Consider the following 25,881-nt stretch of genomic DNA (forward strand, 5'->3'; position numbering starts at 1 on the left):
TTGATTGTTGTTGGTGCTGGACTCATCCAGGCTAGTGGAGACTATTTCATCACATTCCTGACATGTACCTTGTAGATGGTGGGAAGGTGGTGAGCCACTTACTTCAGGATACCCAGCCCCTGACTTGCTCATCGCCAGAGTATTCATGTGGCTGGTCCAGTAGCGTTTCTGGTCAATGGCTGTTGATAGTGGGAGACTTGATGTTGGTGATGTCACTGAATGTCAAGGGTTGGTGGTTAAGCTCTTTCAGTGTGAAGATGATTACTGCCTGGCACATGTGTGATACAAATGTTGCTTGCCACTTACCAGCCCATGTTGTCTAGTACTTGCTGCACACAAGCACAGCCTGCTTCATTTTCTAATGACAGCTCTTCTAAAGTAATAAACCCATGTTCAAGAAGTTTTTTTGTACAGTCTGAGGCTGTGAGGAAGTACTTCCAATAAATAATTTTTGAAGAAATTGTACCTCAGCTTGAAAGCTTAGCCAGTAAAAGAATAAATATTTGTGGTGATATTAACCTCTAATAACCCAATCTCCCCAGTTCTTACAAAATATCTTGCCAATGCAACCAGGAGCTAGTTATATATTAATTTACTCAATGGAATAACAATTTTTGCAAAAACTTATTCCAAAATGTGTGTTGTATCCATGTCATTAGGGTGACAGAGAGGTATAGCTAGTAGAGCTGCTATCTTGCAGCTCCATTGAGCCAGGTTCAATCTTGATCTCCAGTGCAGTCTGTGTGGAGTTTGCACATTCTCCCTGTGACCGCGTGGGTTTCCTCTGGTTGCTCCGGTTTTCTCCCACATACCAAAGAAGTGCGGGTTGGTAAGTTAAATGGCCACTGTAAATTGCCCCTAGTACATGGATGAGTGGTAGAAATTGAGGGGAGTTGATGGGAATGTGGAGAGAGTAAGAAAGAGATTAGTAAAGATTTTATGATAGTCAACAAGGTCTCAATGGGCCAAAGTGCCTGATTCTGTGTTGTATGACAATGTTATTTCATATAAGTTTATATAATTCTAGGACTACACTATGCTAGAAAGAATAACCTTAATATGGATTGCTGATTACTGTATGCATAAGTTAACATTCCTACTTACAGCTCTAACCTAGTTTGAGATATAATCCTCCCTTTGACAGTAAACCAAACACAGCCAACACTCATGATGCTCCAATCTACAATAAATAGAAATGGACAGCATCTTTAATTAAGTACTGCTGTATAAACTAAAAAAAAGCTGGAGTGCTTATGAGGTAGGGGGTGGTAAGGAATGGGAAAGGTTGTAATTATGGTTTCACTGTTGCTCAATTGTTAGGGAATTTTCAAAAATCTGACAAAGACATCAGTACATTCACAGACAAATTATACTGCTTTTATAAAACAAAGACAATCATTGCATGTTGGACCTGGGAAGGTACTAAACGATGGGAGTGATGGTGCACCTGAAAGAAAAATTTCCCTATCATAATTAAGGTTCTATGTTTCAACGAGCTCAGAGGCACAGTCAGACATTTTCAGGATTCCAAATGCTCACCATCGTCTCTGTATGTCATGCAGATGTTCTCTTGCCACCAGGTTGGCAACCTGTTGTATCTCCCTCATGTGCAGACATAAAACAGTATGTACATTTGCTGAGTCAGTGGCCAAGGATGGGATCAGCAAAGAATGAAAGGTAAAGTTCATAAACTAAGGTTTAAATAGCACATTCCAAGATCAGATTGTGGAACATGTCTCAATTTAGAAATAAGATATCAATTAAAGCACCACTCAAGATCTTTACAATGGACTACCTTAGGGATTAACTTCTGCAATTTACTGCTATTTTGCACAACAGGCACAGCATTAATAGAGATGGGTAAGCGTGTGATATTTTGGGATTATTTCTGATCCACTGGTACTGCAGAGAAGATTATCAGAAATAATGGCCACTTTATGAAGGAACAACTTCCTAACTAGTGTTTTTGGCACTTGATTTGCATTTGAGCTGACAAATTCAAACCCACCATCACTAACTATGAAGCTTAATTTAGCTGACCCCCTATGAAAGCAGTTGTAAAAACCTAACTGATTTAAAGAAGGGGCTTGCCAAATGTGACTCTGGTCACTCTACATGGCTGACTCTTCATACTTTCAGGGCAACAAACACAGACAATTTCACCTAGATTTCCAAAATAAACTTGAATTAAAAAATACTACTTCTGGCACAGAATGAACCAAAGCTTGTCTACTAAAATAATACTGTAAATAGTAGTAAGTTGTCAGCGATTGCTGTTGTCACAGAGACTTTAAATGGGCTCCAGAGACAACTGAATGCATTTAATGTGAAAATGAAAAGGAGAGGTGGAGCTGATTCCACAAAAGGAATGGGTTTGAAGGTTCTAGATGTCATTTGTTGTTCCTAAATATTTTTGTGCTTTTAATTCAACAAGGATAAATCTCATCCCAATTATCTCTGAAGTGTATAGGATTGATCACATTTTATCAGTTACACAGAAAACTAGTTACAAACTACATAACAGCGTAAATGGCGGCAGAGTGTCCATTCCCCTTGTCAGAGTCCTGAGTTAAAGTCAACTTGATCAACTGCTTCAAAAGAAGAGTTGCTAATTTTGAACTGGACTGAGAGATGTAGACGTGAGCAGAGGGAAAAGTAAACAGAAGGTAAAACTGACAGCATTCTGTTAATCACGGTTTAACAGTTACATAGCTGTGGAGAGAACCACATAAATAGGTTATGATGGACGGTGCAAAGGTTTTAAACAAAAATGATACATTGCCAGTGTATCATTTTGCTGTATTTTATAAACACATAAGTGTGAACCAATGGAAATTCCTAATATTTATGCTCATAAACAAAAAAAAATAAATGAATTAGTCAGGAGCAATCTACTCCGGTGTTAAATACAGATGGTAGTTGTTACCTGCAAACATTGAATCCACTGCGGCCAATGCATAGTAAGCAGGGACTTAATTTACCATCAGCACGATAAAAAACTACAGAGGTGTGTCCCCAGCCTTCAAGGCTAAAGAGGAAACATGCTGTTGCTGACTGCATCCAAATCCTATCAGTGCCTGATGGCGAATCCTAAACATAATCCCTTATAAACTGCTGAACTTCAAACACTGCAGGGATCCAGAGTTAAAGCTCCATTGATTGGCATCACGATTCCAGGTGCTGAACCCCATCCACTGCCAGACATTTCAAATTCACACGAATCCCAAATGCAATGTTCTGGAAATAACTTTATTAATAGTAGTTATGTTAAAAACAAAGTTACAATATCAAAACCAAAAAAAGCAGTTTGTACACAAAATATACAGGTGTGAAAATATTAGAAACCACCCAATTTAAAAATGTGTTCCAGTAGAGAAACTAAAAGCCGAACCCTAAATGGGCCCCGAATGCTCCATAAATATGCAATAAGTTAGTTGAGTACTCCACATTTCTAAATAACCCAGTTCATTTCTGCCTGTAGCACTGCCAAAGTAACATGCATCCTGAAAGTCTTCACAGAAAAACTTAGAAACTTAGTTTCTTTTAATATATATGAAACATACGTAATCAAAAATATTAGCTGCTGATATAGATATATATATATATGCTGATGGGATACTGGTTAAAATTCCCATCCCTAAATTCTTTGTCTTAATGTACTGTGCTTTACTATAAGGGCTGCTATATTTGAGTCTAGTTCCTTGAATGCTGCACTGCATTGGCCAGGTAATGTAACATTCAAAGTGAAGCCTAATAGAAGAATGATGGCATTGAAAAAAGCAAAAGCATAATTCACTGCAAACCCTATGAGAAGTAAAAAGCTGTAATATGATGGAATGCCAGAAAAAACCTGACTTGTTTGTATAAAGAGTTAATAGTAGGATAAACCTGAAGTACAAAGTAAATGCATATTCATTTATACCTCTGCTCACCTCCATTGAGTATTGTATCCACGCAAGTGATGGTCATTTCAAACTGAATGGACTTACCTTCTTAGTCTTTAAGCTGCTCCAGTAGTTTTAATACAAGCCAAAAAATAAAACCTTGAAGTTAAGAGTGCTCAATCTATTTGTTAGGCAAGGTCAAGTGATACTTGCTTCTCCTCTAGTATCTGGATGCTGTAAGCATGCTTATGTAATACTAGACTGATAACATCAAACACTCAAATCCAACTGCAATCAGATTTTGCAAGCATTCTCCAAAATAACACTCAACCTGATAAAATTATGTAACCATCTGTTTCAGAATTGATTTTAACGACTGGAAAGTCACATGATACTAAATAGTGATTACATTGCACTGCCACTTGTAACCCCAGTATTATTCAAGTACATAATTTACAGATTTCATTCATTCCTGTGTTTTGACTGAACAGATTCAATGTACACATTTAATGGTGTGAAATATGTGGCAAAGTCCTCAACGCACTGCAATATTGTGGGATGTGGGTGCAGAATGGCAAGTGATCACATAACTTCTGAATGTCACCCCTGCCGTCACGGACCTATATATCCGGCCAGTCAGCTTGGCTTCCCACAGATGGTGGAAAGAGAATTGCAACAAGTATCAAGAGCTCTCAGATTGTGGAAGGACAAGAGTTTGTGAGCAGAGTGAACTCTCACAGGTAATACAAAATAAATGCCAGCGATAGGGAGAACTATTTAAACAGGAAATTGAAGACTTAAAAGATGTCATTATTTGGGCAAACAAATGGACCCCACTGTGTGTCTGCAGTTGCATTAGCACTTCACTAAGTCAGCAGGTTATCAGCAAGTTGCTGTTCTACCGGCATTTTGCTAATCGTGTTTCTAAGTAATCTGCTCTTACCTGGGCCCTCAAAAGGTAATAATTTGGAGGGAATCGGGTCATTAGCAGCAAGCGGAATTAGATAGAGGTCCTTGATGTGTCTGGCGTTATTTGCCACCACGCCAAAGCGCCCCCGACTGTTGAAGTAGGAATACAACGAGATGTAGGTGACCTCCTCTTCCTCAGTGGCTGGGTGAAAACGAATGAGACAGACTTCCTGCATTTGTCATAAAAAGAAAACAAAGCAGAAATTACTCAACACAAGCCAGGCTGCAATTACAGCTGCAACCAGTAATGAGCCCTACCTACTCCACTGCCACTTATCTCAACATATCTCAATCCTTGATCACAGAATGATACAAATGTCAGCAGGACAGGGAGTTCCCTCGAGCCCATCCCCTCCCTCCCCCACATTCCATTCACTCATAGCTGATCTGCACCTCAGGTTTATTACTTGCCAAAGTGATCCTCACCAAACACCTCTGCTGTTGGTACTTAGTTATTCTAGATATCCTTGCTGTAGAGACCAATATTAATTGCCCAGCCCCAAATGCCCCTTGAATTCTGTGGCTCCCTAGGCGACTATGTTAATTAAGGTTTACCACATTGCATTGGATCTCGAGTCACATGTAGGTCAGATGATGCAAGGACCCAGTTTTTCATCTTTAGAGGGTCATGAACAAGATTTAACAAGAATACATAGTCCGGGTGTGAGCTGTGCCATGTCAGGTCCAATAACACGTGCCCTTATATTCCCCTTGAATGGGTACCACTGAATATTTCATAGCTGCAGGCTTGTGAGATTCCGTGACTTCAAGTAATAATGCAGATACATTAAAGCCATGAAGTGGCAGATCTTGCACAGTTAAATTATATTCAAATACTGACCAAATCAGCTTTTGGTGAGGTTGGCTCTATTTGGGCTCTTGCACCCAGGTTCACATTAGCCAACATTGCCGATTTGGTTCTAGATACTTTCATCCAACTCATGCAAAGCTGAAACTCTTAAATAACTGAATGTTAATAGATGGAAGAGCCAAAAGAGGTTAGATACCAAGATGCAAGGTGCTCCTGTGAAATGCTTTGGGTTAGATCACTGAAGTAAAAGTAGCTTTAAATTCAAGTGGTTGATTAAAATCATCTGACATCCCAAAAGCAAAGAATATCATACAAGACCTCTTAACAATCATTTTTAATAATCTAATGAAATTGATCTATAATTTTCTCAATGTTTAACTCATCTTTCAATGATTAACTGGATAAGTCAATTTACCTTTTAAAGGATTCAAGACCATTTTCACTAATTTTATGTGATACCACTCACAAACAAGCCTTCTGGAAATGATATATAATAATATCTTAACTACATCAAACACAGGAGGCCCAGAATTGTATCAGTCATATGGCTCCAGTTCAGCTGCTGTGTAAACCTTCATAGATGTCTTTGTTATCTTCAGACTTAGCTATTCCAACATCTAGCTGTACTTGCCAACTTTACCTTCCATAAACTTAAGGTAGGACAGTAATCTGCAACCTCTGCCCTAACTTGCACCAAATCCTGTTACCTGTGTGCATGGTATATCAGCTCACAAATGAGCTATTCAAAAATTTCATCACCGTTTCCAAGTCTCTCCATGGCTTTGTCTTTCTCCTTCTCAGTAATCTCAAATCCCACAATTTTGACTTCTTGATCATCTCCAAATTTAACCATTGCTTAGACCCAATTCCTTAAACCTCTCCTTTAAACCTAATTAACAACACTCCTGGTCACATTATCTCCTTATATCATTTGGCTAAGTTTTGTTTGCTGAGAATTCGGTGAAGAGCTTTGTTAAAGATGTGATTAAAATACAAGCTGCTGCTGTAAAAGAATTTTGGGCTCAAATAATCATTTTGAGTATAGTAGAAAATATTTATATTTCATTCTAGTACAGTGTTTCCTAATAAACACGTGACAAATGGTAGCACAAGGAAAAGCATTTCAGCTGCAACAGATTTAGAAATTTGACTGGCTGTTTATCTACACTGAGCTATCCATCAGGTAAGTGCAGTTGTCCAGTCACTGTAAACAGTTTAGCAAACTTATTGCTGCAGGATGAATAATTTTATGGAATCCTTGCATGGTACCATCATCAGCAGCTCGTCTTCCTCCCTTTGCACACTATCCCCCCAGTCCCTCACCAATGATAACAGTGCTTCCACATTCACTAATCTATGCACCAATTTTCTAAAGGCAGCATGGTGAAAGTGATCATGTACAGTTTACAGTGTGCTGCTGGCTCCTGTCTGTCAGAAGGGAGTGGTCCACACATTGTTGAATGGATCATTTTTGTAAGAGCTGAAAAATCTGACTGACTGCGACTTGCATTGAAAAGTGAAATGGTTATATTTTAGGGTAAACTTTTCTGTAAAGCAAACAAGATTCAGAAATTATAAATCTCTGCATAAATAAGGAGTAAAAGTAAAATAATGTACAGAATTTCAGGAGAACATACTTTTTTTTTTAAGTAAATTACAGAACCTAGTTATTACACAGATTAAACAGTGGAATACCTTGGAGAGCGATGACTTCAGTTTTCCTACATAATCCCAAACCGTATGAGGTGAAATCCTGCCACCAATGTGAATTGTGTCAGGCAAATCCTAACAAAACAGAAAGAGAATTAAATAATAACTAAAAGCAAATTGTTCTCTGCAACACCTAATTTGTTATCAGTGACAACAACAAAAATTAAACCTGCTCAAATCCTGCTGAATTTCATCACAAAGACAAGCAATTTATCACTCGATGCAGTTATTGACATATTATCCTCGGCAATCGGTGGAACTAGAGGTACCTTTTTGGCTGTCTTTATCTGTTCACATGGGTCTTTTGGTGAATACCATTTTGCTGCAGGTTTTATGCCAAGACCTGAACACCAGGACTTAATGGCCTGCGCAAGGCAAGCTCTAAAGGTGGAAAACTCAACCCGGAGGCGAGGCACACCACTGGTAGATGGAATTTTAAAAAGTGTTCTTAGTCCTGGCAGTGCACTCACAGAGTTATCTGGCCCCACTCAGTGCTAAATCCTTGCTGTTTGGAATTGATTTCGCTGACTCACTATTTATTGACTCCTCAAACTTCTGCTTTTCAGTAAGAAAATTCTCTCTTAAAATTGGTAATTACAGCTAGTGCGATGTGAGCAACGGTAAATTCTGGCTGCTTGATGACAATAAAATGGAGCAAGGTTTTTTTTAAATAAACTGTGTCAGAATTGAGAAGGTCAGTTTGGAGCTGTGAGAAAAGCAATACAAGTCAGGCTGACAATCACTAGTTTCAGTTACTTTTTAAATCACCAGTAACCATGTCTCTTTCTTCACTCCAACTTGAATTATTTTATAATAGACAGGTTTTAGCTTTAAAGGACCTGCCAGATGTTTCGAAGATCAAGATATACAATTTCCGACTAAAATGTAGAAAAACTTAACCATTCCAATCCTGACTGAAAGTTTATCAAAATTCTGATATTACTAAACAGCAAGTACTCTTGAAAACATCAATGCTTGTAAAATTAGAGTTCTTTATGTCATCTTTAGAGGAAAAGAACAATAGGAGTAAATTAAAATAATACTTAATTTGATATAGGAATTGTACTATCATCTCGTAGACTTAATACATCTTGCACTTTCTCGAATCCCAAATGTAAAAGATGCTCTAAACATCAACTCCCTTGTGATGTGTAGGGTGAAATTTAGGTTTCAAATTCAGGACTACTCCTGTGAGAACACTAGAAAAACCATTCCAACTTCCCAATGCTCCACAACTCCCTAAGAATGAAGTCACTAATATCTAACATTTGCTCATTAACAGATTAAACAAATATTCAATTACTTACCTAAACATTTAAACAATTTGATTTTTTCTGACCCAATGCTGCAATATGCTTAAGAATGATTACAATCATATCTTAAAAATAGTGTGCATAGACTAAAGGCCCCCTTAACTATTACAAGCAAGCATACATGCAACAGAATAACACAGATGGTGGGGCAAAGACTTTCTTACCTCTACAAGGTAGTCAATAGATCCAGAGACTGGATAAGCTTTAGTAACAAACTTTGCAACACCATGCATATTGATGAATCCTTTCCAAATTGCATCCAGGTGAGAGAGAAACAATGAAGTATCCAATTCCAGTTGAGTCTTTTGCTCTGAAACCCTATTAATAGAAATAACGGTTATAGTCTTAAATTAGCAGTGATCCTTCTTCATATTTTACCTATTTGCAATCAACAGGAGTAACAGATGAAACAGCATTTCTCTGACCTTTTGGAATTACATTAACAGCAATTTTCGTCTCTTGACTTTTATTTTGAGTAATGACTCCTTAAAATCCAGCAACTGTTCCCTCAATCACTCTTTCTGCATACAAACATGACACTACTGCCATTCTTGCACTGTAAAGACACTAACTGTACACAACATTCTGCACGTATATGCATCATCTATTTATAAAGCAACAGATTAACTCACTATTTTGGCTCAATATTACCCCTTTAACTGTGCCTTCCTGAATGTTTGTCCCCATCTGAAGCATTTCATACACTGTATTTTTTCTACACGTCTGCATAATTCACAAGTAAATTCAACTCCTACCACCCTTAGTTAGCTTTGTGGAATCTGTACATTTAGCCAATGTTGATTCATAAAAGAGTCACTGGTAACATTCTCCCAAGCTAATGCATACAAATTAGAAGCAGAAGTCGGCCTCTAAAACTGTTGCCACCATTCAGTTGGGCTGAACCAATTGTAACAAAGTCTCTGTTCCCATCTATTCCAAGTAACCTTTCACCCTCTTGCTTATAAACAATCTATCTCCGTCTAAAAAAAAATTCAAAGACTCTCCACCCTTCAAGAGAGATGAAAAGATTCTAGACTCTCAGAAAAAACTTTGCTTATCGGTTCTTAAAAAATAAAGGATTGCTCATTTAAGCAGTGACCAGTTTTAGATTTTCCCATAAAAGATTTGCTCTCCCACCAATCTGTGTTCTATTGATCTGTTACTTAAGGTTTGTAAAATAACCGTAGCTAATTCCCACATTTTCTGTACTAGCACGTCCAGAGAAACTATCAAATACCTTACATGCTTACCCTTCATGAATGTATCCTGGTTTCCACATTTATCTCTATCCAGATGTCCCTTGGTAAATATAACTTTACCTACACAATGTCAAGCTCACTGTTCTGAAGGAGCCTTCCATAAAACCCTCTGCCTCGTCACCTACTTTTCCACCTTTAAGAGCCTCTTTACCATTTGGTTGTCGCTCCCAAAATCTCTTTTACCTTGATATTTGTTTTCCTCACATCTTAAGTGTAATTGTTATTGTAAGCTTTTGACCCAGATGAAAACGAATATGAACACCCCCAATTGATATGTTTAGCCAGCAGCAAGTTAAGGTGTGTTGGACTGTGCCTAAGCCATGAGTATTTGCTTCATTGCAGAATGGATTGTGTGTTGAGGTACTTCATAGATTTTCTCCTGCTCCTCCACGTTTGCTGAAATCCTCCTATAAAGTGATTCAGGAAACAGAAAATTCTATTCTTCCCAGGGTCTGTAAATGCACTGCATTCTAGCAGGTGCAATGCATAGATCAAGCCTTCTCTCTGCATAAAGAACTGTTCAATTTTGCTGAGCAGTTGAATGTCTTCCAACCAAAATCACTGCAAATTTAACACACAAGGGACCCTCCAGATTACCGTGTTCACGGCAGTCATAAAAGAGCCACGTAACCTAATTCCATCTTCCAGAACTAGGTCTGCAGCCCTCTAGGTTACGGTTCTTCAAGTACACATTGTACTGTTTACATATGGTGAGGGATTCTGCCTCTCCCCCTTTCAGCACTATCAGAACGCTATCATCTTCAGGGTGTAAAGGTTTTGCCCTCGCCTCTTTGCAGATGATACTTTATACTGTTCCTTAGAATGGTTTCCAAGAATTTGATCACCACAAACTGACCCGTGATTACTTCATTTATCCTTTTTTAAACAGTACAACATATGCAGTCCTTCCATCCTCTGGCACTACTTATGTGACCAGGCAGGATTTAAAAATTGCAGTCAAAGCCGCCACAATTTCCGTTCTTGTTTAACAGACTAAGACCCATTTCCTCCAGGCCTGGCCATTTGTTCATTTTTAGCGTGTTAAGCCCCATAATACCTCCTCTTATCATGTTTATCCCATCCAATATTTCACCCTTTTCTGCCTTAACAATAATATCAACATTATCCCATTGATGAAGAAACAATCCTGCGGCAGCTTGAAGTGTTTCAGCAACTGGTCAGAACAGATTAATTAAAGGATATATTGAGCCAGAGAGCACAGAAATGGGCCCTTCAGCCCACCACGTCAATAACGATCTTTTTGTCCTTATTAGGTCCTTCTGTTTTGCCTATTTAAACATCTGTTTAAATGTCACTTAAACACAATGATCGTGTCTGACTCCACTACATCCTTTAGCAGAGAGTTCCAGGTATCAACCATTCTGTGTAACATGGCAAAAGGATTCTGACTATCTACCCTATCTATGCCTCTTATAACTTTACTGATGCATTGGGAAGAGGGGTCACTTTGAGTTGAAGCAGGTGGTGAAGTTGAGTCACAGAGTCATGAAATAATACAGCAAGAAAACAGGACCTTTGGCTCAACTCTTCTACGCCGACCGTGGTGCCTACCAAGCTAGTCCCATTTACCAGCGTTTGGCCCATATCCCTCTAAATCTTTTGTATCCACATACTTATCCAAATGTCTTCTTAATGTTGTTATTATACTCCATGTGCCTTGGTCTTGATCTTGCTGGAGTTTCACATTGGGTCTTGGTTTTGGTTCTGATTTTTCTGGCTATTACCTTTGGCTTCTTAGACATGAACTCCTCATCTAAGTGTTGAACTTTACCTTAAAGTGTGCAACTACGTCCTTCCTATTGTGTGTAGCTGTGTGACCACAACTACACACAATACTCCAAATGCAGTCTAACCAGTGTTTTGTAAAGTTGCAACATAATGTCCCAACTTTTATATTCTAGCCCTGATCCATGAAGGCAAGCATGCCATATGCATTCTTCATGATCCTATCCATCTGTGTTGCCACTTTCAAGGAACTATAGACTTGAACCACCAGGTCTCTCTGTTCATCAACATTCCTTGACACCCTACCATTTATTGTAAATGTCCTATCCCTATTTGACTTCCCAAAATGTATCACCTCACATCTCCCAAAAGCTAAACCTTTAATTCTGAATTTATAGCTTTTGTTATAACTGGGAGAATTTAAGGTAGGGGAGAAAGAGCAGTGGGAAGCTTTTCTTGATATGAGCAGAACAGAGAATTAGCTTAGATAGATATGTAAAAGCCAATTGTAATTTCTGTCACAACTTCAACTAGAGCTTTAGAATTTATTTTATATTCATTAGATGGTTTGTGTACTGGCAATCTACATTTTTGTTTTAAAAACACATTGCCCAAACTGACGTTAACTCTGTGATAAATGGATGCACCATAAGCCACCCAGCTTCTGAATTGAAAGCTTTTCTTACACCTATTTGAAATTATTTTGTATATAAATATGCCATATTATTTTGACAGCTATATCTGGATGAATAAATCAGTTTTCTCCTTACACACCTTACTGTTGATACTGTGTAGTTTTGCTCAGGTGTTGCAGATGGTTTTGAGAGTATAGATTTTGGAGCTGCAGATGTCAAAATGGATTTTGGTAGATCCTCTTCCTCTTTTTTAACACCAGAAGTTCTGACTGTCCCAGAAATTGTGGTAGTAGTTGAAGATGAAGATGATACGGTCTTTGGGACACTAGGAGCATTAAGACTGGAAGCTGCAATGATGGACGTTGTGTTGGCCTCAGCAGCTCTAGTTGGATCATTGACTGAAGTGAAGGAACTGCTGATAGATTTTGAAGTGGGCTGTGTAGTAACTACATTGGTATTTGGCAAGTCTTCTAATGCATTGGAAAGCGGGGTCACTTCTTCAGTTGAAGCAGGCTGCTCGCTCGATGGTGAAGCAGTCACTGTTCCTTGGTCTTGTTCTTGCTGGTGCCTCACGTTGGCTCTTGGTTTTGGTTTTGGTTCTGGTTTTCTGGCCATCACTTTTGGCTTCTTAGGCACTGGCTCATCGTCTGAGACTTGAACTTTACCTAAAAGTGTGGAAATCAACAAGTGAGATAACTTAACCCTTGGTCTTTAAATACAGGGTCGATTTTGCTATGTGTGTTATCCCTGGAATATGTATTCCAAAGTTGCACCCACTTCATTGTTCTATCATTCACTGACATTGTGTCTAAGCAAAATAGTCCCGACTTTTCCATTAATTACTGAGCGCAAAAGGAGTCCTAACGTTGGTATAGGGCTGCACAAGGTTACACCCCATTTATATTCATTCTCTCACCCTAGTCTTGTAAGGTTTCTCTATTCGAGTGTATACCTGATTACATTCAAATAGAAACTTTCAAATGTAATCACCACCATTCCAGGCAACATTTTTATTATGGCTTATAAGTAACATTTACATTACTGATCAGACTCTAAAAGTTATTAGCATGAAGCAGATTTACCCGTTAGCTTACAACCCAATTAAACAAGAATATCGCAACCACATCCTTCCTATCGCATGGTGACCAGAACTATATACAGCAAGAGAAAGCATGTTAAACATCTAATAGGGTTGTATTGTTCCTTGAATGATAGGTTTTTTAGCTAGCTGTGATGAAGTGACTACATTGCCTGGAATAGCGACTAAAAACAAACCAGATATATACTTACATAGGGAATTCTGACTGTGGGTGAGAGAGCAGGGAGGAATGGGATCAATTCAACAGCTCTTTTAAAAAGCTACCAGATGTGATAAACTGAAAAGCATCCTCTGATGTTGTTAGATTCTATGCATATATTTAATACTAAATTATGACAGGGGTTTCACTGACATAGCCAGCATTACTTGTCCATTTAGTTTGCCTATGAGGTAACAGCCACCTTCTTGAAGTTCTGCAGTGTGGTAAAAGAACTCCAATTGTGTACAGTAGTTTTAACACAAATTAATAACTTTTTAGACCATTTTACAAGGGAATTAAGAGTTGTAGGTCTGGAGTCATGTGTAGGCCAAAGGTAAGAATGAGATTGCCCAACATCATCAATGACCCAGATGTGTTCTTACTCTGAACCTCGTATCTTCATGGCTATCTTTGCTAACACTTACTTTTTTATTCAACTGAATTTAAATTACCCTGCCACAGTGGGATTACAACTCATGTCTCCTGGTTAGTAGTCCACTCCACTAGATTAATTGTGCAGTTACAACCAATTTTCTATTTACCTCATAGAATGATAATTGAGGAACTATCCTCTCAAACCTGTTGCATTGAGTAGTTTACATGATAATGACCCAAAATGTCATTATGCTGTTTACCTGTACAGATTCGGCAGTTCAGATCAAACAGGTGAGCTCGATGTTCATTTGTAGTATCTTTAAGCATGCTGCTGAAGATGTCAGGTAGTGGAAGGTTGGTCTTCTGAGCAGGATGTGCATCTTCCTGCTCCTGAAGGGCACAAACAAATGTTAATCATTTTGAAAGCTGATGGTTAAATATGACATATTAAGAACTACAACTACCAGGTGTACAAATCTAAATTGCAGACCTGCATAATACATAGCATACAGTAAAATAGTAATGTACACATTGTATGCGCAAGATGCGATTTAGATTGCATTGGATGCAGGTTCAATAGCAATTTTCAAAAGGGCATTGGAAAAATACATCAAGGGAACAAATTTATAGGGAGAGAGATGGAGAGTAGGATTAATTGGATGTCTTTACATAAATCTGCAATCACAACAGAGCAACAAAAGGCCCCTTTTTGCTGCAATATATTGATATTTGGAAACATAAAATGGCATGTAATCTTTAATAATTTCCCCAATTTCAATTTTTTTTCTAATCCAGTTTGCATGCTTTATTCTCTAGGTGTCAGTCAATTATGGGTTTTCTATTCTTGTTAGCAGAATACTTTTGGATGCACATTAAACTTGCTGCAAGTTCCTGTAAATGAGAAACATAGGTTGTACAATGTCTCCTAATTTGCCAGTGATTCCCCATTTTTTCAGTGCCAGTGAAACTGTGGTTCAATGCAGACAAAGGATGGGCAAAAAGTGTCAGCATTAATAGCCATCTTTCGACCAGATTTCATTGAGAACTATTCTGAGCCAAGCTACTTAGTGAACATTTTTTCAACAAAGATTGAATTCTACTTTGCTTTCAACCCTAATTTGAAGTGAGGCTGCATGCTTAAGTGCCAACTTCTTATTGCTAGATGTCTTCCCCAATCAATGTGGTTTCATCTGTACTGGGAAATCAAACACAGTTGGCTGCTTTGCAGAACACTTCCACTCTACCCGCAAGGATGTTGCCAAGCTTCCAGGTGCCTGTCACTTTAAGTCATTTCACTCTTACTCTGACTTCTGTCTTTGGTCTTACTCTTTCTTCCTTCAATGCAGTACCTCATCCCTGACAAGCTTCCCAATAGAGTGGGCAAAATACAGAAAACAGATCAACCTTCATCATTTGGATTTTTCCCCCACTGTAATAGACAAAAGCATGGACATTATAAAATGGTTCTCTAACAACCTGCCCTGCTGCATCAGTGTTCACCCTTCCCCCAAACAATGAAGATACACTACATTAACCACGCCATGCCACCCACCCCCATCTGAACAGTAGATTCTCACGAGACCTGGGAAAAAGGATCACTTTCCATATTTCGGGATCCATCTCTAAGCAAAGGTAAATATGGATGAAGGAGTTCACCACTGCCTCAAGCACAACCTATGGCCAACTGGGGAGAAGAGTGCTCAAAGACCAAAACACAAACTGGGCACCAAGCTCATGATCTACTGAATAGTAATGATCCCAATTGTCCTGTATGACTCAGAGAGATGGGACAACTTACAATAGACGCCCAAAAGCACTGCATAAGTAACATCAACGTGGTTTCTGAAAAAACGTCCAAATCCATAGGTAGAGTAAGAAAATACATCAACATCCTAGCCCAGTCCAACAGAGGCTCTCATAATGCCTGAACAGCTTCAAGAGCCTCGTATTTCAGTTTTTCTCCCCCTCTATTAGTAAATTCAAATTTCATTCATCTTTTCCAATTTACACTGTCCCCAGACTCCTCTTTCCCCAATTTTTCTGCCACTAAATCCAGAATGGGATTTCAGAGGCATTTACAGCCTACCCATTCATCAAAAAAAAGTGCAAGAATAGGCAGTAAGTGGAAGCAAGTTGGTCTACTTCTTCCATCACCTGACATAATACTTCTATCAAAGTTCATCAGAAAACATGGAGATGTAGAAACTTTACTTTTCACCAACACATTTTATGATAGCAAATGAAAGATTAAAGAGAAAAATCATGCAATAACTGCAAAAAAAAGAGAGAAAATCTGTAGAATGAAAAGTAAGATGCTGTCAAGAAAGACCCATAGAGCAGTTCAGTTAATCTGGACACAAACAAAAGTGTATGATTAATAGCCAGGTACAAGCTAAGTAAACACAACTGGAAATTTTTTCGCTCTCTATATTACTTTCAGTCAACACCAAGTATTATGAAAGTTGATTTAACAATTTTGTTCCAACGGAAGTCCAACTTGATTGTAATTTTCCACTAATTACTACTGATGGCAGAAACACCTCACAAAGTCAATCACCTATACTCTTTACTTCAGGCCAATTCTAGCTTAGCAATAATTGCCCAGAAGGCATGATGTGCTACTGTTATAATTTGTATTTAAGTTCCCTCAAAACTGTTTTCCTAATGAGCTATACTTTACTTTAAAATTATTAAATTGTCTTCGCACTAATTGCGCAGTACAAAGAAATCTTAATTTTATACAAGTATGAACAATGCAGAGTAGCATTTACAGATACTGAAGATAATTATGTCATGGCAGGTGCCCAGCAGTATACAAAACAAAGTTCCAGTGAATAGTTATTTAATGAGTATGCCAACACGAAAACGATGTTTATTCAAGTGACAATGACTTCTGCCCTACACTCAAATTCAGCAGAATCCTCTGCTTGTGTTGAAAATTCTAAAATGAATTTCAGAACTCATTTGAGGAACTTTGGACCAAACTATAATTATGATCAAAATGTTATCCACCATGCACTCTTTTAAAACACTATATTACAATTTTTCCTCACATCTACCAGTTGCATCCAACTTGGATTAAAGAACCAAGGGGAATATTATAACTGAATCCATTTGAAAAGGATTTTAGTATCAGGTGTGAATTCTAAACCATTGCTTTAAATTACTATACTCCTCAATGACCAATGTATATACTTTCTTCAAAAAAATTCTCTAGGATGTAGACGTGAGCATATTCACTACCCTTTATTTTTCAAAAGATGCTGATGAGTGCTTTCCTTAAGCAGCAGACGTATCAAGTGGTTTGATGGGCCATTTTGGAGAGCATGAGTGAGACAGCAATGTAGTACTATGTACAGGTTCCTCTCCCTTAAAGTCAACATAAAACCAGTCAGAATTCCAACACAATCCAGAATATAGTCAATTTTTAAAGGACTTGCCCAAATGACCAGATAACAAATTCCATTTCATAATAATGCATTTTGCAGGTAAACCCTCCAGGTGCTGGGGTGGCCTGGTTTCAGACCAGGCCAATTCTAGCTTAGAATTGCCAAGGCACAATGTGCTACTACTACAATTTGTATTTAAGTGAAACACAGATGTTAGGAATATCATCCCAGGACTGCAACTGAATAGTAGTTTGTCATTACTTGCCAAGAAAGGCTGTTTGCCAGTGTGGATAAAATACATATGGTATCTACACATTAAGCCTTGCAATCTTCAACCTATGTGTATTGAATTATCATTAATTTTTTAAAAATGTCTTTGCTGCTCTATAGTTAGTTTTGAGGAACTGTTTTTGTTTTTGGTCTGTGACAAAATATTGCAATCATGATATATCCAGTATACAGGCCACACGTTGCATTTTGCAGGCTTATGGCCAATTTTACAATTAAGGTCAAATTGTCTTTTTTTTATAAAGGGTAGGGATTGGTGGTGTGCCTCCCCCCTCCCCCACCTTCTAGACTTTAGGATGCACACAATCTTGGCTGATTTTTCAAATATGGGTGAAATTCTACATTTAACCCAAATTTCTGTCTTATAAGCTGGGAACTTATGTTATAGTGCTTACTTGTGAGTTTACTGAATATTTCCCCCCCCCCCCCATTAAAAGTGATTTCCTTGGAGAGAATGTATTTGCTTTGTATACTGGTCTCTTAATGCATTGTTAGGCTTCATGTTTTGATTTCACTTTGATGTTGACACTAAAATACTGAACTTCACCTTCAAAAAGTAATTTAAAACAATCCAAGTGTATTTTCTTTTTTTAAAAAATGTACGAGGAACAAATGTAGGGACAGTATTTGCCAGAATATCCTCTCCATTTTGGCACTTGTCCCTGTTCTCACAGCCCACACTTCATAAAGCAAGTTGTGTGGTGCACTGTTTAATGATCTGTACACATCTGGATGAAGAACAACTCTTCGTATAGAAGTAGGTTTCATACTTTTCCACATCATGGCAGAAGATATCCAGGATCACTATGCAAGCAGCAGTGATAAATCTGTGGTAAATAACAGCAGCCACTTCTACATGAGGCAACTTCATTGCTTATTCTGTGGAAAGGAGACATCAGCTGGAGAAAAAGTAGAAACCAAACTGAATGGTAAAGTTCCATTAGGTGCAGGTAATTGCAAGTTACACAGCCACAGCGGTTCTTCATATTACATTGTAGCCTCCTTGCCAGAAAAGCCTTGGGGGGGGGGGGGGGGGTTGCAAACTGATATTACATTTACACCATTTAACCCCACATTATTCTTCATTATATATTTATGGTGGGCTACCCCCTATTAATAGGGTCCTGTTTGGGCATATTCCAGTTAGGTACATACCCCTGAGGTATGGGTTAGGGAAGCAGCAGAAAACTGAAGGACATTTTAGAGCTGATAACTATCAGAAAACACAGTTGCAACCTGCTAGATCACTGGTGGCACTTCAAATAACCCTAGAAGAACAATGTATTAAGAGATTTTTTTTGCTAGTTAGGACACTTAGGACAAGGAAGCATGATTTAAAATGAGTGAGGACTTTCAGAAATTAACTTAGGAAATATCAACATGCAAAGGGTGGAAGTAGTTTGGCATTCTTTTGTCTATCAACTGACATGTACAATCATTAAAGTTCAAGACTGATGCATTTTTGTTTATCAAAAACATTAAAATGCATGGGACTAAAAGGCAGATATAGTGAGCAAGGTTAGAGATCACACATGATCTTGAGGAAGGGTTCAAAATATCCCATAATCAAAACCAAGAAAATTCCTATTCAACTATCAGATTATGTTGCAAACTTCATGTCATTGATGCAATAGCTAGTAAAGGGGTTAGCTTATCAAGAGACATCCTGCGCAAAAGTTAAGAAATTAAAATGCATCTCCAAATAGAAAGCTGGTACCTAAACACAACATGCTAACAGATGGAGTAATGTCTATTCCCATGTTCTAATAGCAACTGTGATTTGGTAGTGGCCATGATCTTAATTTGATTTGTAATGGAAGCATAGCTTCATGAATTCTCACTACAGTCATGGTGAATTATCTTTTACTGGACCAGTAAATAATGTTTGGAGGCTAGGCAAAATAGCCTGGATCTGTGTTGGTCCTTCACATAAGACGAAAAGATGGCATAAGAATTCCCAAAGGGCCAGACCACAAAACTTGTAACTTTCCACAAGTCCTTAACTAGGTAATTAGAAAGTAAGATGCTTAAAAATTTTAATTTAAAATATACGATAAAAACTTGCTTACAGCTCGCAAGGTTCTGATTATGTATGCAGTAACTTTAGCCAGGCCCCAATCAACTTTCTACTAATCATATTAAATGGTACGAGACAGTGGGAGGAGGGGCAAACCCTAGCCACAGCATTAAGCCACGCTCCAAGCAGTCAAAAAGGCGAAGATTTTTTTTGGGCCAAGGATGTGACAACAGATCTTCACGTCTCATTTTCCTCTCAAAAATACTGTAGAACTGTATGCTATCAGGTGGATTATTGGAGGGTGAACTGGCTTGTACATGCATTTACTATGCGAGTATTATATGACTTCACTTGCACTAAATGTATATTCAGAAGCCATTTCCCAGGCAGAGACCACAGTACTTTCATTTTCTGCCAATTCACTGTACCCATGTAATTTAAAGAAACAGGGGGCATTAGATCATCCAACTAGTTTATGAGCTTCACTTGGCAGGTCAGATCAACACCTTGTTTGCAGATCTTTGATGTAGCTTCTGCACAATGAAGATGTGCATGCAAAAATGCAACAACTGGATATTAAACTCAAAATGGCATTTCTGAGAACAGGTAGCAACTCCCACTTTAAACGTCCAGTCATCCAAGGATCCACAGAATTTCAGTTATTGTTGAATTCCTCCTGATATGAACTAATGTCTTCCTCAGGAAGAGTCTTACTCAACTTTTGGATAAGCACTTGATGAAATGGTGCATCTTTCTACAATATTGTTTCTGGGGCTTGTCTAAGATGCATTGCTCAAGGTCTAAAAAGTTCTGCCATAATTAGTGTTAAAACTTTATTTCAAATCGATGTATTACCTCTCATTTAGAACTGCTGCAGGAGCAGAAAGGAGTTACCTAAAGTGGAATAATATGAAATCTGAGAGTACTGTATTTCAGCAAGAATAAGGACATTGTTCTAGCCTTTTGGTTACCACAGATGGAGAGATTAAGGATACTGCAACAATTCCACTATTATTAAAAATATAATTCCCCAACAAGATAGCTAATGCTTTTCCAAGATCACCCTATAATTTCATTCAGATGCATTATTTATTGGGTGAGGGGTTAGCATTGGGTTTGATTATTTTTAAGACTGAAATTGTTAAAATGTTGGACATAGCACTTCTTGCATCTATTGATTGATCAGGATTGATTTGGCATGAGAATCTGTCCTATATGGAGGTTAAACTAGTTAGAATGTTAAATAATTTAACAGTATTCTATGTCCTCCACACATCAAATGCTTCCCTATTTCTCTGATGGAGTGCGTACAAATCTCCAATTAAAGATGGCTCCATTTTTTTCTCTTCCTGAAACCTTGACGCAAAATCAGTGGAAAGGCATCAAATTAGCAGAGATGGGAGATTTTAACTTACAGGTCTGTAGGCAAAAAAGTCCATGCTGACCCTCTAGCACTTAAACTTAAATTGATGCTAACTGCTTTCTGACAGTAAGCACTGGTGCACCAGATGACTGTGACCATAGAGTGGACCATCTACAGGAACCCACCAAGGCTTCTGAAGTAGCATCTCCCAAAACCCTGACCTTCAGTTATAAGCAGCAGTAGGATGGGAGTATAATCACTTCCAAGCTCCCCACCAAAGATAATTTGAACAAATATTGTGCTGTTCTGACATCAATGGATGAAAATTCTGGAACGTCCTATTATTGGGCGAGTACCTTTATCACATGGATTTCAGTTTAACTGGGTCACTAGAACTAAACAATATATACAGGTGTTTAATTTTAAAATGTGCATTGTCGTCTGGAGTAAGATGGTGGCTCCAAAATGTATGGATAACCTGTGTCAATTATAACTATATTACCAGTTTACTTAACTCTCCGATGTGTACATTTTCCCATATGAAGTGGTACAGCTGTTAGGTTCAAACTTGCATCCTTCCAGGTAAGTCATGAAGATCACAAAATTAGGACCCAAGGGTGTAAGGTTGATTCTGGTATCGTCAGCCCATTTAGATCAGCTGTATTCCAAGTCAGTGCAGCAGGCAGGTCTCCACAGCCACCAGAGAGAATCACAGGGTATCCAAGGCAGCCACAGCACTTTGTAACCACTTGTAAACATACTCCCTTTATGTTTTGTGAATGAACAATGCATACCTCAGTACAATATCAGGCAGTGAAGTGTGATGTTTTCCTACCTGTCAGAGGAATACAGCATACTTGTTTCTTCTTGGCAGTTCCCTTTTCAGGTGAGATAACCATATGCAGGGAGAGGGCCATTAAATGTGGAAAATGTACACCGTTCTTGGGAGTAGGGTTAGATGTGGGAAAGGAAATGTGCTGCACAACTTTAAAAGGTCAAATTGCCGAGATTTTCCTTACCAGATGACGACCGATTTGTGGAAGTCAAAAAAAAATGGGTAGAAAATGAAATTTTGCACATTTATAGACACCCAAGAATGGGATTGTGCCACAATTAATGAGGGCACTGTTCACAGAATATGCTCGTATTCCCTCAGATACAGGTAAAGGGGTAGTTTAATTGTGGTGTTTATGACTAAAGGATTTGATAAGTATAACAAGAGATGCCATTTCCTCAGGTGGAAAAACCAGTCAAGGGAGAACAGCCTTAAAATTAGAACCCTCAGGTCTGATGTCAGGAAGTGGCTCGTTACTAAAAAGGTAACAGAAGGTTGTAGCACTCCCTCTAAAATTTCCTAGATTGATAGATTTTTGTTTTGGCAAGGGTTTAGGATTACACAGTCAAGCCAGGCCAATGGAGGCAAGATTTGGTTCAGCTTGGATGTAATTGATTCATGGAGACTGAACTTCCTCCAGATCCCATGTTTCTTCACCTCCAAAAGAAGAATTATTTTTTTTATTTTAAAATAAGCTTTATTAGAGCAGTTAATGTCTTCATGCTGTTGGTAAAATGAGAGCTCTATTCCAGCTGAAATTATCTCATCAAGGATGCTGCTGCTGAAACCAATGCACAACTTGGTGCTTTGTCACATTAATCTCATCCCTTCAATGAAACATTTCCTTGTTCATCCCACCCTCACCCCGTACTTACTCTCTTTCATCCTGGAGATGGTAACTCACTGTTTTCACTTGAGCACGAGTCACTTTTCCATTTGTAAGCAACCAAAACTGAATCCATCCTGTCCTCATCTATGCTACGAGGACAATCCCTATTCCACCATCTGCCCATCCTTAAATTATTTATAGTATTAGCCTTTCAATGGAAACTCTTACGAAAGCCTTACTAAAATTCAAGAGTACTACACCCACTGCTGTACTAATCAAGCTGTGGTGCCACACCACAGAAAGTTTGATTTTCAGAAACTTGAACTGGCTTTTATTTTTATCCCAATGCTGACCAGTCTTATCTAAGAATTTTGAATAGTTTAACCCACAATAGACGTCAAAACTACTGGTCTGTAGTTTCCTGGCTCATTTTCATGTTTTTTTTAAAGAAACGGTAGGAGCATCATCTTCCTCCCTCTGGATGATGTGGGTTAGAACTTCTGCAAGTTGCAAGGCTCCTTGAATACATCGTTTGAGTCTGGAGACAGTTTATTCAAATTTCCAAAGCTGGTTGACAACCATGCTGGCATGAATAGTGTCACATATTTCTGGGACAGCCTCTGGATTTCTTCTCCTCTAAATTACCCTGACTTGCTTTGTAAAATCAAAGGCAAAAAAATTCATTAAATGTCTTTGCAGCATCAATTATCATGCCTGACCCGAAATTTAGTGGTTACACTCCATACCTCATTTTTCTTCTTCTCTAGTAAATCTGGAAATAAAAACCCGTCACATTAAACTTAAATTTTGATTATGCCACTCCAAAGCTGGTAGGTACTGAAGTGCTGGCCATTTTCCTTTATGACCTTAAATCTTATCTACATCCATTTCTTAGTGGTCCTGTTCCATTATGGAGTGCTTTTTATCTTGACACCTTTGCTTTGCAAGGAATGCACTGATCCTCCTTGAAGTAACTCCGTATTTCAAGACTTAGCACATTGGTTTTAAAATCTGGTAATTCCACTTCTGGCTTTTAATCTATGTCCAAGTCATAGAACAGTCAGCTTAACTCTAGAAATGCCCTTCTTGTCTAATTGGTGGAGACATTATTGCTCAAGTCAACTCCTGAGAAGCTGATAACTCCAACTATTTTGGTTAGTCCCCTGTTAAGACACTTTCCTCATCTCACTCAGCTTTGGGGCTTTTTACCAGTGCTTGGGCTGGGGTGTGAGTTAGAAGGGTGGGTGAAGAGCTCTTTGGAATATCCCAAAAATTATTTTATTCTGTACATTATTAACTCTACCCAAAGCAACTGTGTCAGGCCTTCCCTTTTCATGCCCTCTTTCTTTTGAGACAATGCTCCAGTATAAAGATGATAAAGACAGAATGCTGGCAATCGCAGCACATCAGTGGAGAACTTGAAATAAATGCTCTAAATTCTCATAAAGACATCAATTGACATTTGATTCAGAAGCCAAAGCGAACAAATCAGAGAGACACTGGCAAATATTTTTTTTTAAATACTTCAATTTGAATGCAGGTCGAAAGATTATTTATACCATGAATCCCACTACAGAATATGCAGGACATTAAAATATTTCATTAAAAACTTTAAGTAATTTTTTATTGATGACTCTGCATGTAGAATCAAGCAAATTATATCTTTTGTGTAAAAAGATTAGTTTATCATTTCCAAATTGTAACCATTCCTATATGTAAAATACATACAGACTCACTGGAAGTCATCACAGCAAGTGACAGGAAGGGGGGGGGGGGGGGGGGGGAGGGAGGTGGGTGGGAGAGGGAGGCAGGCAGGAATGTGGAGGGAGGGGGAGGGAGGCGGGAGAGCGCAGAACACAAAAGCTGATAAATAACAAAGTTTCAGGACACATTAAGCTTCCTGCCAAGGGCTGGGTGCACATGAATGGAATACCAACAGATCAGATCAGTCTTAAAACTACCATTTGCTTTCAGGATCTCTGCTCCTCATCCTCTTTTTAGATGCTGCTTAAACCCATTCCTCTGACCAACTGATCACCTGTCTCAATCTTCGTTCTGCGTCAGTATGTGTCTGATTACCCTTCTGTAGGCATTTTACTGTCATATTAAAGGTACTATATGAATGCAAGTTGTTGCAGAACAAGCCTCAAATGGCAAATTTGAGCCTATGATGAGAAGAATTCTGTCCCTTTAAATGAGTGATAACAACAGTACTTACCCCGAAACTATCACCATTTGGAACTTCATCAATTTACTTACAAATCTGCAGACAAACAAGATTGAGTATAGTTCCACTACCTCACTCATACATCCTAGTTGTTAGCCTGACTTGCTGTTCCATGATCATATATCAAGGGCTTACCTTTATGTACGAGAAAGACCATTGCTGCCTGCCAACTTCTTATTACCATCAATGTATTTGGTCCACATAGTGGCTAGCAGAGGTATTAGTGATGGTTCATCCAGATCTTGGCTCTGTGCTAGGCTGTAATCTTAACTCAGCACCTTAAACAAGGAAGGTGACAGACCCAAATCCCTGACGCGTTGTTACTGAGGCCCAGTCACTCCTTTTGTTGAGAGATTTTAATTTCACACAAAAACACAAATGCTTCCCTACCAATACTTTTGAAAGCTCCATTGTTGCTGCAATTCAGAGCTTAGCCAAAATTTCATTTCTGGATAAGGCTGGGCTAAATTCTCTTGCTTTCACTCTAACCAATGCTGTTGCTTCTCAAGAGTAGGCTAGGCCTCTAGTATCACAGAGGAGGCGACACACCAGCAGTCTATGCAAGAGTTAATAGTCCAAGTCTGTAGCTACACAGTAGTGATCTGTCAATGAACACTAAATGCAAGGCACAAAACAAACAGCATACTGAACAATCATGGGGATTGTTAGGGCTGAAAGCGTTGGTAGTAGATGGTCAAGTGTGGGTATAAGCTCCTGAAACCAAGTTTGATGTACTTTCCAAGTAAGTTTTTCTCCCCTCAGCATTGCCACATCTAACTCAGGTGGACAGAGCAACAGCATTTGAGAAAGCACTGGATCAGGATTTGAGACCATGCCAAATGTAAATGATACTGGTTTGGGCACAGTTTTTAATTTTGAAGTGAGACATACTTGGGCACAAGAATATTGGTCCATTACACTAGAGGTTCAAAG

General features: G+C 38.5%; 1 protein-coding gene across 10 annotated transcripts in view; it reads right to left on the reverse strand.

Annotated features, from left to right (window-relative positions):
* Positions 1-25,881, reverse strand: part of LOC127578673 (death-inducer obliterator 1-like) — a 113,253-nt gene that overhangs the window by 9,682 nt on the left and 77,690 nt on the right. For all 10 annotated transcript variants that reach the window (XM_052030940.1, XM_052030948.1, XM_052030938.1 and 7 more), the window contains 5 exons: positions 14,261-14,390; positions 12,467-12,992; positions 8,852-9,005; positions 7,360-7,449; positions 4,828-5,023 (listed from right to left, as the gene is read on the reverse strand). In XM_052030940.1, the coding sequence (XP_051886900.1) occupies positions 4,828-5,023; positions 7,360-7,449; positions 8,852-9,005; positions 12,467-12,992; positions 14,261-14,390 (1,096 nt within the window). The remainder of the gene's footprint in view (positions 1-4,827; positions 5,024-7,359; positions 7,450-8,851; positions 9,006-12,466; positions 12,993-14,260; positions 14,391-25,881) is intronic.

Source organism: Pristis pectinata, chromosome 16, assembly GCF_009764475.1.
Source record: "Pristis pectinata isolate sPriPec2 chromosome 16, sPriPec2.1.pri, whole genome shotgun sequence".
NCBI lineage: Eukaryota > Metazoa > Chordata > Chondrichthyes > Rhinopristiformes > Pristidae > Pristis > Pristis pectinata.